This window comes from Lygodium microphyllum, chromosome 25 (genome assembly GCF_053477565.2).
Source record: "Lygodium microphyllum isolate KBCC chromosome 25, Lygodium_microphyllum_v1.1.10, whole genome shotgun sequence".
Classification (NCBI taxonomy): Eukaryota; Viridiplantae; Streptophyta; class Polypodiopsida; order Schizaeales; family Lygodiaceae; genus Lygodium; species Lygodium microphyllum.
The window spans coordinates 130,007,784-130,026,055 of NC_141159.1; the positions used below are offsets into that span (position 1 = coordinate 130,007,784).

General features: G+C 40.1%; 1 protein-coding gene across 1 annotated transcript; it reads left to right on the forward strand.

Annotated features, from left to right (window-relative positions):
* Nucleotides 1–10,670: 10,670 nt before the first annotated feature.
* On the forward strand, nt 10,671–12,173 carry LOC148014749 (GDSL esterase/lipase At3g48460-like). Its single transcript, XM_087666599.1, has one exon. The coding sequence runs from the start codon at nt 10,860–10,862 to the stop codon at nt 12,171–12,173; it is 1,314 nt and encodes a 437-aa protein (XP_087522725.1). The 5' UTR covers nt 10,671–10,859.
* Nucleotides 12,174–18,272: the final 6,099 nt, after the last annotated feature.

Genomic DNA, 18,272 nt, shown 5'->3' on the forward strand with positions numbered 1-18,272 from the left:
GTAATACAAGAGCATAAGTTAAAGCATGTTTCAGCAAATCAAAGGACTTTTGTTGATTGTCATACCAATTATACACAATACTCTTCTTTAAGAGTTTTGGCAAAGGTAATGCAAGTAATGAAAAATTCCTCACAAAATTTCTGTAAAAGCTGGCAAGACCTAGAAAAGAACGTAATTCATGCATATTTTTTGGTATCGGCCAATTTAAAATTGCTTCTATCTTTTTAGGGTCGACTTTAATACCTTCTGATGAAATAATATATCCTAGATATTCAATTTCTATTTGGAAGAATTCACTCTTTTTTGGATTAGCATATAATTGATTGTCTTTTAATAACTTAAAAACTAAAGACAAATGTTCATAATGCTCATTCTCATTTTTACTGAAAACTAATATATCATCAAAGAAAACAATGACACAATGTTGATGTTTCAGAAATATGCAATTCATCATACGATTGAATGTGGCTGGTGCATTAGTTAAACCGAAAGGCATAACCAAAAATTCATAGTGTCCAAATTGTGTTCTAAATGCAGTTTTGAATATATCAGATTTGTCCAGTCTTACTTGATGATATCCAAATTTAAGATCTATCTTACTGAATATGGCAGATCCTTGTAGCTTATCCATAAGATCATCTATCCTAGGAATTGGATATCTATTCTTAACAATAATTTTATTTAGGGCACGATAATCAATGCACATGCGATAAGTATTATTTTTCTTTTTTACTAATAAAACAGGTGCACCAAATGGAGAACTACTAGATCTAATTAATCCTCTGTTAAGCAATTCTTCTATTTGGTTTTGAATTTCTTTCTGTTCAATTTGGTTATGTCTATATGGTGATTTACATGGTGGTTGTGTTCCAAGAATTAAATCTATCTTATGATCTTCAGGTCGTGAAGTTGGTAATCCAGGTGGTAAATTAGCAGACAAAACAATCTTGAAATTGGGCAAGAAATTGTGTATGCCTAGGATGCATCTGTTTTTCTTTAGCTTGAAGTTCATTCACCCATATTAAATAGGATTTGCTACTTTTACGTAATGCACGTTTAGCCTGAGTATGAGTAAGGAATGGAAAATTATTGGAAGCATGCATACCATGCAATGTGATTTGTTTTCCTTGAAAAGAGATTTTAATTGAATGCGTAGACTAATCTATATCATGATTGTATTGATGATGCCAGGGCATTCCTAAGATAATGTCACTAGACTGCAAAGGTAAAACTAAGAAATTTCTTCATTTAGTATATTTACCAATTTTAATTTCTAAATTATGCACCTTTTGTGTTCCATTATATCTCGTACCTAAGAATGCAACCTTGATGCGATAATGTGTAGAAACAGTTTATAAATTCAATTCTTTGACTAATTTTGCAGAAATAAAGTCATGTGTGCTCCCATCATCATGTAAAATAGTCTTTTCTTTACCATTCACAAAACATTTCATTGTTCCCATCATCAATATAATCGTTTGTATAAAATCGTCACAAAAACTGTCGTTCTTTGCATCGCTATTTGAGTAATAAAGAATGGGGAGTTAGCATACCTGGGAAAGTATCAGATGTAGTACCAATGTCGTCATCCTCTTCCGTAAAGTCTGGCATTTCCTCACGTTCTTCATCTTCGATTGCTCCTAGATAATTAATATGGATGGATTGCTTTTTAGATTGGAAATTGGATGCTAGATATCCAAGTTGATGGCATTTGTAACAAACTATGGGTTTTGCTTTAGATACATTATTGGTAATGGCAGGAAGCTTAGGAATGTTGGGATTTGACTGTGGGGATGGCTTAGGGTTTGGATTTGTGTTAGATGGCAAGGCAGGTGGTTGTGTCCAAGATTTACGGAATGAAGATGGAAGAAAACGACTTTGATTGAATCTTCGAAAATTTGAATTGAATTGTTTGGAACCAAAGTTACCATTAGTTGGGAATTGTTGTGGTCGCTTGTCTCGTCCGCGAATTTTATCTTCAGTGTCATGGGCCAAGGAAATTGTATCTTCAAGGGTTGTTGGCTTGAACATATTGACTTTCATATAAAAATGTCCAAGTAGGCCAGACATAAACTTGCGTTTATGAGTTGCTTCAGGTACATCTTCAAGCATACGTAGTTGCAATAGGGCATTCCAAAAATGTTCAGTGTATTGGGAAATAGGTTTGCGATCTCTTTGTTGTAGAAGATCCCATTGCTTGATGGCTTTTTCGTGGAATTGGGGAGGAAGGAAATTCTGCAAAAAAATCTTTTGGAAAGTCTCCCAAGTAGTGGGACAATCAACACTCTTGCGGACCACAGTCCACCATAAAGATGCTTGGTCAACTAAATGGTTAGTGACACATTTAATTTTGTCTTTCTCAGCATATGTTTCTTCATGGAAATAATCATCAAATTGACTAATAAAAGCAAGTACAGTCTTTCCATAGTGTGATCCATTGAAAGTACGAAATTTGAAGTTTCTTTTACTTATCTTTGTTTCTTTGCAAATGGATTGGGCTTCAAGTGTCGCATTGATGGTACGTCTTATAAGATCTTCAGGTTGCGATCCATCTTGGTCGGTTGTAGATCGTTGTAGATTGGCCAATTGAACTTGCAAAGCTTGTCGGGCTATTTGTTCCTCTTGTAGCTGCATCATAATCAAATCCAACTTTTGCTCCATTGTTGGTTCGGGTAAATCACCTTCAACCATAAGATCTTCCATAGTTTGATCAGTCATCCTGCAAAATTCCAAAAGACCTCACACACTCGAAACCTTGTTAGCGGGATGAGCATGTTAAGATTGTAAGAGAGAAGGAAGGAGTCTCACTTGTAGCTTTCTTGCTTGCACAATGGGGGAATACACACAAGGTGGAGGCTGAAAACAGTTTTCCTCTTCTTAGTTGTGTAAGCCAAAAAGAACTCTAGTACAAAGAAATAGAAGAACCCTATATATGGGTCTCAAACCAAACTCAACGAACTAAGGTGGCATACTAACTAAGCCACGAACTAGAGTAGATAAGGATAGATGTCATCTAGCTATTATTCATGGGCAGCGTACCAACCGCATCTACAGCTAACAAGTCGGTGACATAAATGCACAACGGTCGCCCTGGCATATCACAAGTGGAGCTCGATATCTCAACACTTCCCCTCGAGCTCAATCCCAATTCCTACACACCAAGCAGGTCTCTGAACTTGCGCAGCTTCTCTGCGCCCAATGCCTTCGTAAATATGTCAGCTACCTAATCCTCTGTGCTGACATAAACTAGATCAATAAGACCTAGCAAAACCCTCTCTCGCACATAGTGATAATGCACCTCAATGTGCTTTGTTCTAGCATGATAGACTGGGTTATTTGCCAAGTGTATACTACTCATGTTGTCACAATAAATGACAATTGGCCCATCTGTAGGCTGATGCATATCATAAAGTAGCTTATGCAACCAAGCTACCTCACATGCAGCCATTGCTACACCCCTGTACTCAGCCTCTGTGCTCGACAAGGCAACTGTGGGCTGTTTCTTGTTGCTCCAAGTGACTACAGCACTCCCAAAAGAGAACACATATCCACTAGTAGATCGTCTATTAGAAATACTACCAGCCCAATCAGCATCAGTGTATCCATGCAACTGTATCTAAACCCTAGTCTCATAAAATAGTCCATATTGCAATGTGGACTTCACATACCTGAGTATGCATCTAGCCACATCCAAATGCGGTTTCCTTGGAACCTGCATAAACTGACTTACCAATCCAACAGCATAGCTCAAATCTGGCCTGGTAATAGTCATATAAATCAAACTTCCTACTATGCGTTTGTACATAGTAGGGTCTTCCAGAAGCTCACCTGCATCTACACTCAGCTTCACATTCTGCTCCAAAGGAACTGAAATAGGCTTATAGCCTGTCATCCCATATTTGGACAGCATGTCCAATCCATACTACCTCTGCAAGAGCCATATCCCACTTAGTGATCTAATCACCTCAATGCCCAAGAAATAACGTAGGTCTCCCAAATCCTTCATTTCAAACTTCTGCTTCAATAGCATTTTCACATGAAGAATATCTTCATCACTGTCACATGTGATAATCAAATCATCAACATAAATGACAAGCAGCATAATACCTCTCTGTTTTTCTCACATAAAGTGAGAAATCTGCCTTGGAAATCTGAAAGCCAATAGTGACAAGATACTGTCTTATCTTGTCAAACCATGCTCTAGGTGCTTGCTTCAAGCCATACAAGGCTTTCTTCAACCTGCAAACAAACTCAGGATAAACAGCATGCACATAACCTAGTGGCTGCTCCATATAGACCTCTTCTTGCAAATCACCATGCAAGAAGGTGTTCTTTACATCCATCTGATGTAAAGACCATCCCTTTGATGCAGCCATAGCAATGACTGCTCTTACAGTTGCCATCCTTGCAACCAGACTGAATGTTTCTTTATAATCAATGCTATATGCTTGTGCATACCCCTTGACTACTAATCTTACCTTGTATCTATTCACAGAACCATCTGCATTGTGTTTCACCTTATAAATCCACTTACAACCAATTGCATTCTTATCTTTAGGCAAAGGTACCAATTCCCATGTAGCATTTGCTTCCAAGGCATCCATTTCTTCATCCATGGCTTTCTCCCATTTTTCTTTTCCCATGGCTTGCTCAAAAGAAGTGGGTTCTGGTTCATGTATCACTTTGACCACATAGGCATAGTGAATGGCTGTAAATCCATCATATTTCAGCCTATCCACAAGATACTTAGCTCTGGTATACCTGCGCAAAGTAGATTCACTCCCAGGTGCTCTCAAAAAATTCCTAGTCTTCCTTACTCCAGGTGTAACAATAGAAGGAATACCTAACTCATCATCAATGCTCTATTCTGAGCCACTGGATTCACCATCCACATAAGAGTGACCTGCATTCACATCAAACATGGGCTGATCTACCTTCTCTTTTCCTTTTCGTGATACATGCATACCACTATCTGCATTGCTTTGAGAAGATTCTCCTAATCTCAATCTTCCTGTCCATGGCAAAGAATGTGAACCACTGCTAGAGGACGCTCTAGGTCCACTAATATCTTGTGACTGCTGCTGTGAATTCTGTGCAGCATTACCATTTTGTCCATCTACATTATCAATCACATTTACTGGTTTATACCAGCTACTCATCTCATCAAAAACAACATCTCTGCTCACTGTAAACTTATGAGTAGAAGGGTTATAGCATCTATACCCTTTTTGCTACAGAGAGTAACCAATAAAGATGCACTTCTCAGCTTTTGGATCCAACTTGGATCTCAACTCATCTGGCACATGAATATAGGCAATGCAACCAAAAATTTTTAAATGAGAAATATTTGGTTTCCTACCAGTATACCTCTCCTCTCATTATCAATCACATTTACTGGTTTATACCAACTACTCATCTCATCAAAAACAACATCTCTACTCACTGTAAACTTACGAGTAGAAGGGTTATAGCATCTATACCCTTTTTGCTACAGAGAGTAACCAATAAAGATACACTTCTCAGCTTTTGGATCCAACTTGGATCTCAACTCATCTGGCACATGAACATAGGCAATGCAACCAAAAATTTTCAAATGAGAAATATCTGGTTTCCCACCAGTATACCTCTCCTCTGGAGTCATCCCATGTATTGCTGCTATGGGAGTCCTATTCATTATGTAGACTGTTGTAGCAACTACTTCAGCCCAGTAAAAATCTGGCAAGCCTTTTTCGTTGAGCATGGCACGAGATACCTCTCCAATATGCCTATTTTTCCTTTCTGCAATTCTATTTTGTTGTGGGGTATGACTACATGAATATTGCTGCTTTATGCCATGCTCATGCAGGAACCTTGCAAAACTCATTTGAGAGGTACTCTCCCCCTCCATTTGACCTTAGGTATTTTATTTGCAGGCCTAGGTTTCTTTTTCAACCATAGCTTTAAGAGTTTTGCAATGCCCAAAAACTTCACTTTTCTTTTTCATAAAATACACCCAAACTTTTTGGCTATAATCATCAATAAAAGTGACAAAATAATGACAACCTCCAAGAGATGCAGCTTTAGTAGTCCACACATCAAAGTGGATTAATTCCAATGGCTTCTTACTCTCTTGAATATGTTTAGGAAATGGTTTCCTTGCCTGTTTCCCAAACTGACAGGCTTCACATACCTTATGCATTTGTGCAACCTTGAATTTAGGCAATCCTGCAACAATATTTTGGGCTTGCATTGATTTAAGTCGATGTACATTAACATGACCAATGCGTTTATGCCAGATATCAATATCTGCAACTACACCGGTCCCATGTACAAACATTGATGCACTCAATTCAGGCATGTCTGCATCCAACATAAACATTCTGTCCTTCTTCTTTCCTTTTGCTATCAAGCGACCTTTATTTTTCATATCCTCAACAAAGCATCCATGAGAATTAAATCTGACCTACAAGCCCTGCTCAACCATTTGACCAACAGAAACTAGGTTCTTGGTGATATTTGGGACATGAAATACATCCGACAGGTATTTCTTTTTCCCATCCTGCATAGACAAATGAATTTTTTCAATCTGCACAATAGGATGTGCAGTATCATCACTAGTCTCCAAAAATCCTGGTTTTTCCATTTTTCTTGCATCATGCATCCATTCTGCATGACATGTCATGTGGTTTGATGCACCTGAGTCAACATACCACACATCGTTGCTTTCTTCTATACTTGTCACAGAATTGGTCATGTGCTGCACCATAAACAAATGCTCATTTCTGTCATCACCCTGTCTACTAGAAGATGCATAATTCCCTTGTTGCAATTTTCCATTCATGATGTCATTCTGCTTTTTATAGCAGTCTTTAGCCATATGACCCATTTTACCATAGTAGTAGCATTCAACATTGCTGTTTGCATTTTGGCCTCTTTGCTATCCACCACGACCTCTTTGGCTCCCCCTGCCTCTAGAGTTACCACGTCCTCCTCCATAGGACAGGTTTTCTTGAGTTTGTTGTATATTCTGATTTCTACCACGGCCTCCAGATCGGCCTCCTCTACCTTTGCCTCTACCTCTTCCAGCATTTGAGTAGAAAACAACTTCTTTTGAAGTTCCTCCTAAAGAAAATGCACCACCATTTCTCTGCTCCTCAGAAATTAGAAGAGCAATCAACTCCTCAAAATCAGGAAATCTTTCATGGACAGAAATCGATGTTCAGAACTGTGCATAATCCTTTCCTAGACCATTCAAGGTCACAGAAACTAAATCATCATCTTCCACTGGCGACCCAATGGAAGCAAGTGTATCTGCAATCTTCTTCACCTTCATGTGGTAGTCATTGATGCTCATACTTTCTCTTTACACATTGTGCAACACTTTCTTGAGCTGCATTTTCCTGGCTTGTGTATTTGTGCTATACATTTTTGGCAAAGTATCCCATGCCTCCTTTGGTGTACTTACATCCTGAATATGCACAATCATAGAGTCTGAAATGCTAATAGACAGCTAGTACATAACTTTCCTGGCTCTCTCATGCCATCCTTTAAATGCCTGCATTTGCTGTTGATTGGGAACATCAGGAAGAACTGGTTATTCTTCATTTCCTGCAACGAATTCCCAATATCCTTTTCCCATAAGGAAATTCATCATTCTAAACTTCCATGCTTGGAAATTGTTCTTGTCAAGCTTTTCAATGACAATCTGTGAAAGAGAATCAGACGCCATTACAGAACACTGTTAAAAATTATGTCGCTGCAAAAGGCGCAGCTTCAGCCTCACAAAGGCAAATCTGCAAAACTGACGAAAGTGGTATTTGACCACACAATCACTTCCTAGTGACGATTTTGCATCAACAGGCAACAAGGATGATTCAAAAAAATGAAAGCAACACTGGTCCTCTTACCAAAACACCGCGAACTTGGTTTGCTTTCTTAAGCTTCTTACCATGAACAAGGCTCTGATACCATGTCAAGATTGTGGGAGAGAAGGAAGGAGACTCACTTGTAGCTTTCTTGCTTGCACAATGGGAGAATACACACATAGGTGGAGGCTGAAAACAGTTTTCCTCTTCTTAGTTGTGTAAGCCAAAAAGAACTCTAGTACAAAGAAATAGAAGAACCCTATATATGGGTCTCAAACCAAACTCAACTAACTAAGGTGGCATACTAACCGAGCCACGGACTAGAGTAGATAAGGATAGCTGTCATCTAGCTATTATTCATGGGCGGTGTACCAACCGCATCTACAGCTAACAAGTCGGTGACATAAATGCACAACGGTCACCCTAGCATATCACGAGTGGAGCTCGATATCTCAACAGAGCGTAGCTCAAAGGCGGGTTTACAAGGCTTGTATATATATATATATATATATATATATAGGCTTTTGTAGTATTTCTCCTTTACGATTGCGGAATTCGTTGTCACAACCGTCTTCCAAGAAAATAATTATGCATATAGACTGCGTATAGTCTATGTGTGAACTTCTGCTTTTGCTGAAACTAGTTCAGCAAGACTGCAAGTGTAAATAGGGAGGACTTCTTGAGAGTAGTACAGTGAATTGTTGGTGAAGATGACTTTGATGACCTTGAAGACTTGAGAAACTTGGAGAACTTAGAGCTTAAGCTTTAGTGACTAAGCTTAATTTTCGTGGACTAGAGGACGTTTTCGGCCGATTTGAAGACGGCGAGTTCATGCTGCCGCCACGGACGCAGAAATTCGATTAATGAAGCTTTTTAATAAGCTTCTTCTTTGAAGCTTATAACTTATCCCTTAAAGCTTTGAAAGTTTTGAAGGTATGGAGAAACATTTCTTATCTGTATCAATGACTTGATGAAGGAACTATCCGCGTGGTCCTCCACCTACAGAGGTTGGTTCCTCGCGATCTGAGTGTACAGCAGGGGGTTCTTGACTGCCAGGAACACGCTGGTATCGGCCGCTTGCCACGAGACTGACTGTAGAGCTTGATCGTTCCAGGAGCTCTGCCTTCGCGTGAGATGGTAAGCGATTTGAAGCTCTCGATCTCAGTTTCGCTCTGATACCACTGATGCACAGATCGGTCACCGTATGCGCGTGAAGTGAGTGTTAAAAGATCCTCAAGAGCAAAAGAACTCTACTTTTTACACAAAAACCAATGAAGAAAGCTTGCACGACATGAACAAGAGACCAATTGGGTGCAATTTCCCCCATGCCTTGTGTGAGCGCTCCACAAAGCATGTATTTTATGTATTATTCATCTTCAAGCTCAAATAATAGTCCAATTTACAAAATAGCACGCTTTAGCTTTTGTGTTTGCTTTTGTGCCACTAAAGAATTAAAGTTATTGGGCGCCCAAGAAGTCAGGCGGTACCCAAATACAATGTCCAATACAAATATTTAAATTGTGCGCCCATGCACATACAAAAATAATAAATAAATATCAAGCGCTTTCATAAATAAGCACGACAAAATATAAGTGATGTGTCTAAGATACGCGCCCATAAAAAATTAATGATAATTTGAATACATGTTATCCTCCAATGCTTCCCAATGCCACCGCTGCTAGCTCTACACATCAACTAAAGCATTCACAATTGTTAGAAAAATAATACAATTAAACCAACAAAAGTGAATACCTAGCATTCTTCAGGTACAAAAATAAATTGGTTAGAAATCAATCCTAACCTTAATTTATTATGAGTGCGCACTCAAAACTCATAAACGTTTATTAATTTAAATATGTATTTTGTGGAATCACCCGCTATGAAATCACACACTTACACATTAAATTAACAAAACGCCCGAAAAGGATAGACGTCCCCATCGACTTTTCGCACAAAGAATCCACTTTGTGTATGAGCCCCAGTAATAAAATTTTATGGAATCCACCGTAAAACCTCACGGAATCCACCATGGAATATGCCTCCTGGCATCAACACATTATTGTAACTCATGGTCTCATAGGTCATTTTGGCCTTTTCTAGATGTTAATATATCATTTCATCTCTCTCTCTCTCTCTCTCTCTCTCTCTCTCTCTCTCTCTCTCTCACATAAAGGTGGTTGTGAGTTGTGACTAGTGAGCTCAAGGACTAGATTTGAAGTTTGAGATTGGAAGATGGGGGAATAGGGTGGAAAATTGGCCATTTTATAGTTGTAGTTTCCTCATTATTAGAATGATGAGTTTTAGCGTGATAACTTATATGTGCTCTCTGTAATATGTATATATGAATGTGTGGGTGTGTGTGTGTATAAAAACCTATAGATTTAAAACTAACCATAAAAAGAATTGCTTATCAAAATTTGATAATACTAAATACCCAAGTTTTCACAAAAAGTAGTTAAAATCTTTCAACAACCTTGAATTCTAAGGTACCCAAAACCTATAAATTTAAAAATTACAAGTAAAATCTTGAAATTTTGGTGGGATTACACTAAACCTGGGTTTTTTTCCAGCTGGGACCACAACCAAATTCAAAAGCTTGGATTGGATGAAGCCAACCGTCCCATTCTTTGAATTAAAAAAAGTTAGCGCTTGGCCCAAGAGCCAAGGTAACGAGCAACAATTATACTAAAAGTGCAAGTAGCAGCCTGAAGGACGCGCCTGGCCCAAAAGCCAACAATTACACTAAAAGCGGAAGTAGAGGGAGCAGGGACGCGGACCGCGGTTGCTTTTGGCGCTTACAGTTTCGCCTTCGGAGTTCGAAAAGCGGCCGAATTTCCTTCCCGGCTTCCGACTTCGTAAAAGTATTAATAGGGGAGACTCGAGCGAGGCCGGCGCAGAAGCGCAGAGAGGGCAGACACAAGAGAAGCACGAGCACCGCACGACACACTCACGCGCAGACACACAAGACCGAAGCTCGAAAGCGGAAACTCAATTCACCGACGACGAATATTGACGATGGCAAGCGCGACGCTTCCGCTGCCAGCCAAGGCCCTTCGTCGTCTTCTTCTCCAGCTTGTTCTTGTTGCACTTACAGTCCTCTCGGCGCATGAGGGCTGCCAGGCTGCCAGGCGCCTGGGACCGCAAGCAAGTTCAGTTATGTCGATAGGCAGATCGCAGGAGGAGGCCGATCCAGCTCATGCGGCGCCAGCTCTAACCAGACGTAGCAGTGCCTTAGCACATTCATCAATATCATCTGCGCCGCCATGCCCCGCCAGCAGCTTCTCTCCCGTGTTGGCCTTCGGCGACTCCACCACCGACACCGGCAACAATCCAGGCTCGATCGCTTCCAGCCTCCCCTACGGCTCCACCTTCTTCCACGAGGCCACGGGTCGCTGGAGCGACGGCAGGCTCATGGTCGACTTCCTGTGCCAGGCTCTCGGGGTGCCTCTGCTGCCCGCTCACCTCCGCGTACAGCAGCAGAACACCACCAGCAGCAGTAGTACTACGGCAGCTGCACGCCCACGGATCATGCAGAACGAGAACTTTGCGGTTGCGGGGGCCACAGCTCTAGACGTACGCACTCTGGAGCAGCTCGCAGGAGTGAACTCCAGCACTCCCGACTCTCTGGACGTCCAGGTGGGATGGTTCCTCGCGGACCTCGAGGCAACCAGTAGACGTACCTCCGCCCCCCTCGACATGAGCAACGCTCTGGTGTACATCGGCGAGATCGGGGGCAACGACTACAACTACGCTTGGTCTTCGCCGCAGCCCGACCCCTCCTCTGTCGCCGCCATGGTCCCCTCCGTGGTGCAGAAGGTGGCCAGCCAGGTCGAGGACCGCATCCTCAGCACAGGAGTCAAGAGAATGGTGGTGCAGGGGGAGTTCCCCATGGGCTGCATGGCCACCTACATGTCCCGCTTTGCCTCCTCTCCGCACGACTCCCACGGTTGCGTGGCCCACGTTAGCGCCGTGAGCGACCGCCACAACCAGCTGCTCAGCGCTGCCCTCCAGGACATCGCCTCCCGCCATCCTGGCGTGGACATCGTCTACCTCGACACCTCGGCCGCCTTCCTGCAGGTGTTCGACCACGCCTCCGACTACGGCTTCACCAGCACCCAGGCCGCCTGCTTCCCGCGCTTCATGCCGAGCTCCTTCTCCCTCCCGGCCAGCCCCTGCGCCAACCCCAACAACTTCATCAGCTGGGACGGCCTCCACCTCACCGACGCCATGTACGGGGCCATGATGGGCCTCATGCTCAAGGACCCCGCCTTCTCCTCCCCCTCGCCCAGCTTCCTCACCACTGCAGCCGCCGCTTGCGCTTCTAATTGATCTTATAAGCATCTATTCTTATCACCAGAGCTTTTCCCTTCTGCAGCTCTTTAATTGGCTTCCCTAATGGTAGCTCTTTGTATTATCAACCGTCTTTGCATGTATGGTGGCAACCATTTCATGTGCGTATTATTTATATTTTCAAGTTCTCGCCAAATAATCGCATCTCTCGAGTCTCTATTTCTCTACATATATTTGTGGATAGTGAGATTTCCTCCACTATTTAGGAACTAGGACAAGTTTTTGAAATTACGTCATGTGCCTATACACACACACGCGAATATATACGTGTGCATACACAACACGCATTCTCCTTTATTTATTTTGATGAGAATTGTTTACGTCACTCCTACAAGTGCATTTCAAAGGCGAAGCTCAAATGCGAATCGCAACCACCAAGGGCAAGGTTGCCACCACTTTTATGAAGATCCTTTCAAGTTCCCATAAGTCATATCCTACTTTCTAGCTTCGCAAAGGGACACTACTATATCGTCTTTTACCTTGGCCCACGATTCGTTAACCACTCTCACAACCTTGACCCTCCTGAAAAGCTTACCATTCCTTGTGTGAGTGCTTGGAAGAATTCCACAACTCTAGAGACCCTTCATGTCAATGTCAGGAGTCTCCAAAGAGTGCTTGCTTCACGGCACTATCATTTGCAAATTCTACCTAGATCTTGTGAGTTTGCCTTCTCTTTTCTCACATGCTACTACCAACCATGGGATTGGGTGCCATCCCCTACTACCCTTCCTACTTTCATAAGAAGGAGCGCAGCTCCTTCTTGAATCTCCTACAACCTTGCAAAGCTAGAGATAAGTGCGATGGATACGTAGACAAGCACTGGCATTAGCATCATTTTCATGACCCATGAGTCTACATGCATAGCAGAGGGGATGACTCTTTCACCTTTTGGTTCTCCCTCTACTACCTTCACCTAGCTTGCTAGTTTCTTCACATTAATGCATATATCTAGTAGATATCCCAAGTATTGTAACACCTTGCCTAAGTTAATCCACTTGAACTCCTACTAATATAGGAAAGGTTATGGTTTATTCTTCCAACCTAGATACATGATCAATAATGTGATGGCTAATCCGTGAGTCACATAATCAATGTTGTGATGGCTAGTCTCTGAGTCACATGATCCATAAATTTTTTCATACGATGGGATAATAGTTTCTACTAGTTCCTTCTCAGCTCCTCGGACATTGTTAAAGTTATCATCTACCAAAACATGCATATAAAGTTATGTCCCTTTAATGCTAGTGGCAACCCTTTTATTGAAAACCCTGTTGAATCTTCATATGACTACAAGTAATAGTGGAGGAAAAGGGTATGCCTATCAAACCCATGTTTGACCCAAAGAGAGAAGGGAGGGGAGGGACACTTGCACAATTCAAGTACTTCATAATTGTAGCATTAGAGAATGGGTCTATGCCATGTTGACCAATCAAATTGCAAAACACATGAACTTCATGAATTCTATTAAAATCTACTAGTCAATTTGATGACATGCCTTATCAAAGTCCATGTTGATATAGAGCAATACATCTTGATGCTTGATACATGACCCATAAGAAAGATTACATTCAACACACAGGATAATGGATCATCCTTCCATACATGAAACGATGCTATATATAGTGCACAAATTTGCTACCCAAAAACTTAGTTTTGTAATCCATTGCTTTGATCATCACCTTTTAACATTCAACATTATCATAGATATCCACTATGGAATTTTCCTTTTGTCCAAACATTTGGAAATGCGATATTCTAATCTCCTCTAGGAGTATCCCCTTCACTTTGATTCGCTCAAATTATTTGTATACAAAGGAGTGTCCCATCCACTTCAAAGCAATTTGGATATGTTAGATGAACATGCTTTCCAAAGGTATAATAGGACCTCCACATGGATTCCATATGGTCCCAAAAATTTACTAATATGCATCTTGTTCACCACCAATTGTAATTTCGCTACTAAGAAGGGCCTTTCTAATAACGTAATGTGTACTTACTTAGCCCTTCCACCTTGACGAGTGATTGTCACAACATTAGGTCATTAGTATGGTCACAAATGCACATGAACTGAGAATGTGTTCCAACTTGTACTATCATAATCTAAATTCCATTGAATTCTAGCCATGATTTTTTGATAGCTTAGATACTTCTCACGTTGAGTTTAGCTAATTTCTTATGGGCATGTCATGCTTAGCTCTAGTAGCCACCCACACCTTCTTCATCTTCTAGGGGAAAGCCACTCTCCTTTACGAAAGGAAATGTTGAAGTACAATGGTGATGCTTTATCCTTGTATCATCATCGAAGCTAATTTCGAAGGTACACAATAGTGGCATATAATCCATGAGCTTGTAAGAAAGAATTAGTCTTAATGTAACAAATGGTAGTTCATTTATGTCAACTTGCTAAATGACACCTAAAGATGGTAACTTTCCACATGTGATAAGTAGCCTACCATCCATTAGTTATGGACCTCACCTACTACTCCATTATACTCATGTAAATAGACCAAGTTATCAAGATAAGTATGATAGTTGATGTTTCATATAGAAGTTGTTCTATAGTCCTTCTCTTGCATACCCTCTTGTGTTTTTCTCTTTTTCTCTATCTAATATCTCTGTCATGGTATTAAAGTTTGTTGGATCTAGGATTGCACAAATGCAAGTACACAAGTTGGAAAGAAGAAGCTTGAAGAGCACAACTCAAAGTGTATTAAGAAGTCTCGATAGACAAGATTTACAAGACTAAGTATACACTAAATTGAATAAGCATTACAAGGCTGGGTAGGGGGGAATCTCCTAACAAGGGAAAAATATACCATGATGGTCCTATGTATATTTACACACATTACTATTGAGATATGTTAATAAATCCCCCCTAGAAGTGAGGCAGTGAACAAGAGTTTGCACTCATGTATAGGGAAGTGCTATGCTCGGTGCACTAAAGTAATCCACAAAGGGGAGCCCAAAACATCATTTACTAGCCTTATTTTTCTAAACATCATTTACCAATATCTACTTACTAGCCTTATTTTTCATCTCATTATTACTAGCCTTATTTTTATAAACATCATTTACCAATATCTACTTATTGGTACAAAGGAAAGCTTTTTCTTTTATTTTCTAATTAGCAACAAAAGCTTGGTCTACAATGCACATAATGGATTTCCCCCCCTCAAGTTTGTTATTCTTGTAACAAAATATAAACCAAATCATTAAATGACAAGGTATTTAGATTTCTTTTAAGCATCAAACAAAGAATAGTTGCAAAACATTGATATGAATCAAGAAAACCATCAATAAAGTTGTTCCTTTACCTTTTTAATTAGCCACAAAAACTTGGTCTGGATTACACATAATGGAAAATTTTTGTCTAGATTGTTCTTCTTGTAGCAAAATATAAACCAACTCATTAAATGAAAAGGCATTCAAATTGCTTTTCAGTATTAAACAAATAATAGATGCAAAACTTTGCTCAGAATTAGAAAAACAATCAAGAACAATTTGCAAAAGTGAAGTGTTTGAAAAAAACACATTTGTAGCTATAGTTTGCTCCTTTAGATATTTTATCCTAGTCAAAAAACTTTCCAAGGAGTCACCTCCGCCCATATGTTCACTTTCTAACTACTTACAAAGGTAAGAATAGGGGCCTCATTTCTTCTTTGATATAAATGTACAAGTCCATCCCAAGCATCCTTAGTTAACGTCTCTCTCCAACATCACCTTGTCATCCCTTTGACAAACTACTACTACCCTTTGTATCAACTAGTTTACCCATGAGCTCATGTCCTTCCCCTTCGTCATCATTGTTGGCATGGTGGGTGAGGCAGTCATCAGTAGGACCATATCAATATTAGGGGGCACCTTGCCACACTGTATTTGGAGACCATTCTTAGAAATTATATTGTCAAGTTTGGAACCTTAATAGAAGTCATCATTTGATCCCTTTAGATTATTGACATCAAAGTTCTAAAGAACTATTTCAAACGTTATAGCCATACCTTCTTAATCAACCTTATATTGAGGTATGCATGCCACATGTGATCCAGTTTTTCTCATCTATCTCAAGCCTTCATATCAACATATCTCCAAATATCCTTGTTTACCACACACACATTAAGCCTATTCCAAATCAATTTCACATTTCTTTTCCCACCGAAATTTTTCTTAAGCCAATGGCCCCTTGTGCATAGGATATGTGGATCACATATCTACATGTCATGAAATTTCCTAATCACCCCAACATTGGTTCCATGATGGCATATTTATATCAAAAATCTCAATACTTGGAGCTTTCTCAACATCAAAGTGATAACTATGAGAAACACACCATTGATACTTTCCTAAATTCTCTTGGCTCTTATCAATGAGTTTTGGAAAACAAATATATATTTCATTTAAGTGCCCTAAAAGGCTAGAAGGGAATTCACATGTTCCCTTTGAACAAATCCTTGGAGTATGACAAATATATTACGATGCATTACATAGGAATACCACAATATGGAGGCTCTCACACTAATAAAAGTTTACTTCTTTGAGAATGTACTCTTTTGTGGTGTCTCACACACCTCCTTCACTAGTAGTAATAGTCTCAAATTGGTGCCTCATATGATGGCCCATAATCTTTATATATGTGAGGTGGACTTCATTCATTTCTTCACAATGTTTTCTTATTTCACCCAAAGAATTGGGTAGTTTAGATTGGGATACAATTTTGGTGTCCTTACATTTTCACAAAATGTTTATCACCTTAACTCTACTTGAGACAATTTGATTATATCAAAACCATATCTTAGCCCTTAAAATAGTATGCTTAATCCATGTCTTATTGAAGAGGTTCATCACATTGGAAAAGCTAGTTGTAGCTTGGTTTATGATTGCATTCATACTAAATAAGAAGGATAGAACCAACAATGTTATAGATCATGACTCTATCATTATCAACCTATTGATGTGTGAAGCCTCCATTAATGGTGTGATGCATGACGCATAGGTATTGAATGTCCACCTTGTTTACCACTACAAGTATCATCTTTGGAGCACTAGTTTTCATGTTATGTTTTCTCATACCCTACAAGTGGATCATTACATTTTGAAATCATAAGCTATTGACTTCCAAAAATATAACATCTTACTTTGGAATTAGCACATTTGCATTGGATGTGATCATGTAATCATCTCGTTCTTGTGCTCCATGGTTATGTATCCCTTGACATACTCTTTAGGTACACATGATCTCCTTCCATACACCTACATATCTTTGTACATTTAACACTACAAGGAAAGGGAGTGTGTATTCATCATGCCTTACATTCACAAACTAATTGAATATCATATACAAAACATTAGACGTGCCCGTAAAATTTGTACAGGGAGGTGACACCTCATCCCAAGGAGGAAGGCACCTATTGCGGCCAGTTAGAAGAGTTTGTGGACATGTGATGGATGGAGTGTCTAAGCCAATCCACCAGTTGGAAGGCATGACTTAGTCTACACCCTCGATACCAAAGAATACAATCGACCTTTCGGACCTTCCTCTAATCTTGGAGCCTAAGATGGAGGCAATGATCGATACATTGATATCCATGTATGCCGAGTCATTTGATCTGCTGAGTGAGAAAGCGTCTATACCATTATATGATGGTGCCGAGTATCTCGCATGAAAATTCTACTTGCGCTCCTAAGTGTGTAAGCAAAATACGGGTGGAGTGATGCGAGTGTGATCGCGTTGTTTAGGGACATTCTACGTATGCTCCATTGATCTTTTTGACTCCATTATAAAAAAAACTTGTTGTGATTTTTCAAGGTGTTTTATGATTTTTTTTCAGGTTGCTAAAGTATTATATATTACCACCTAAAAATGCATTGCTTGAGTCTCGTGATAATGTGCAACTAGTATTACGAAAGCATGGACTACAATAGCATCCATGCATGTGTCAACAATTGTGTATTGTTTCAAGGAGACTACGCAACTATGGAGACATGTCCAAAGTGTGGTGCTCATAGGTATTGAAAGGACTTCTAGCGGAAAACCATCCACTTATACTGCATATACGTCACATGATTCATACATCGGGCATT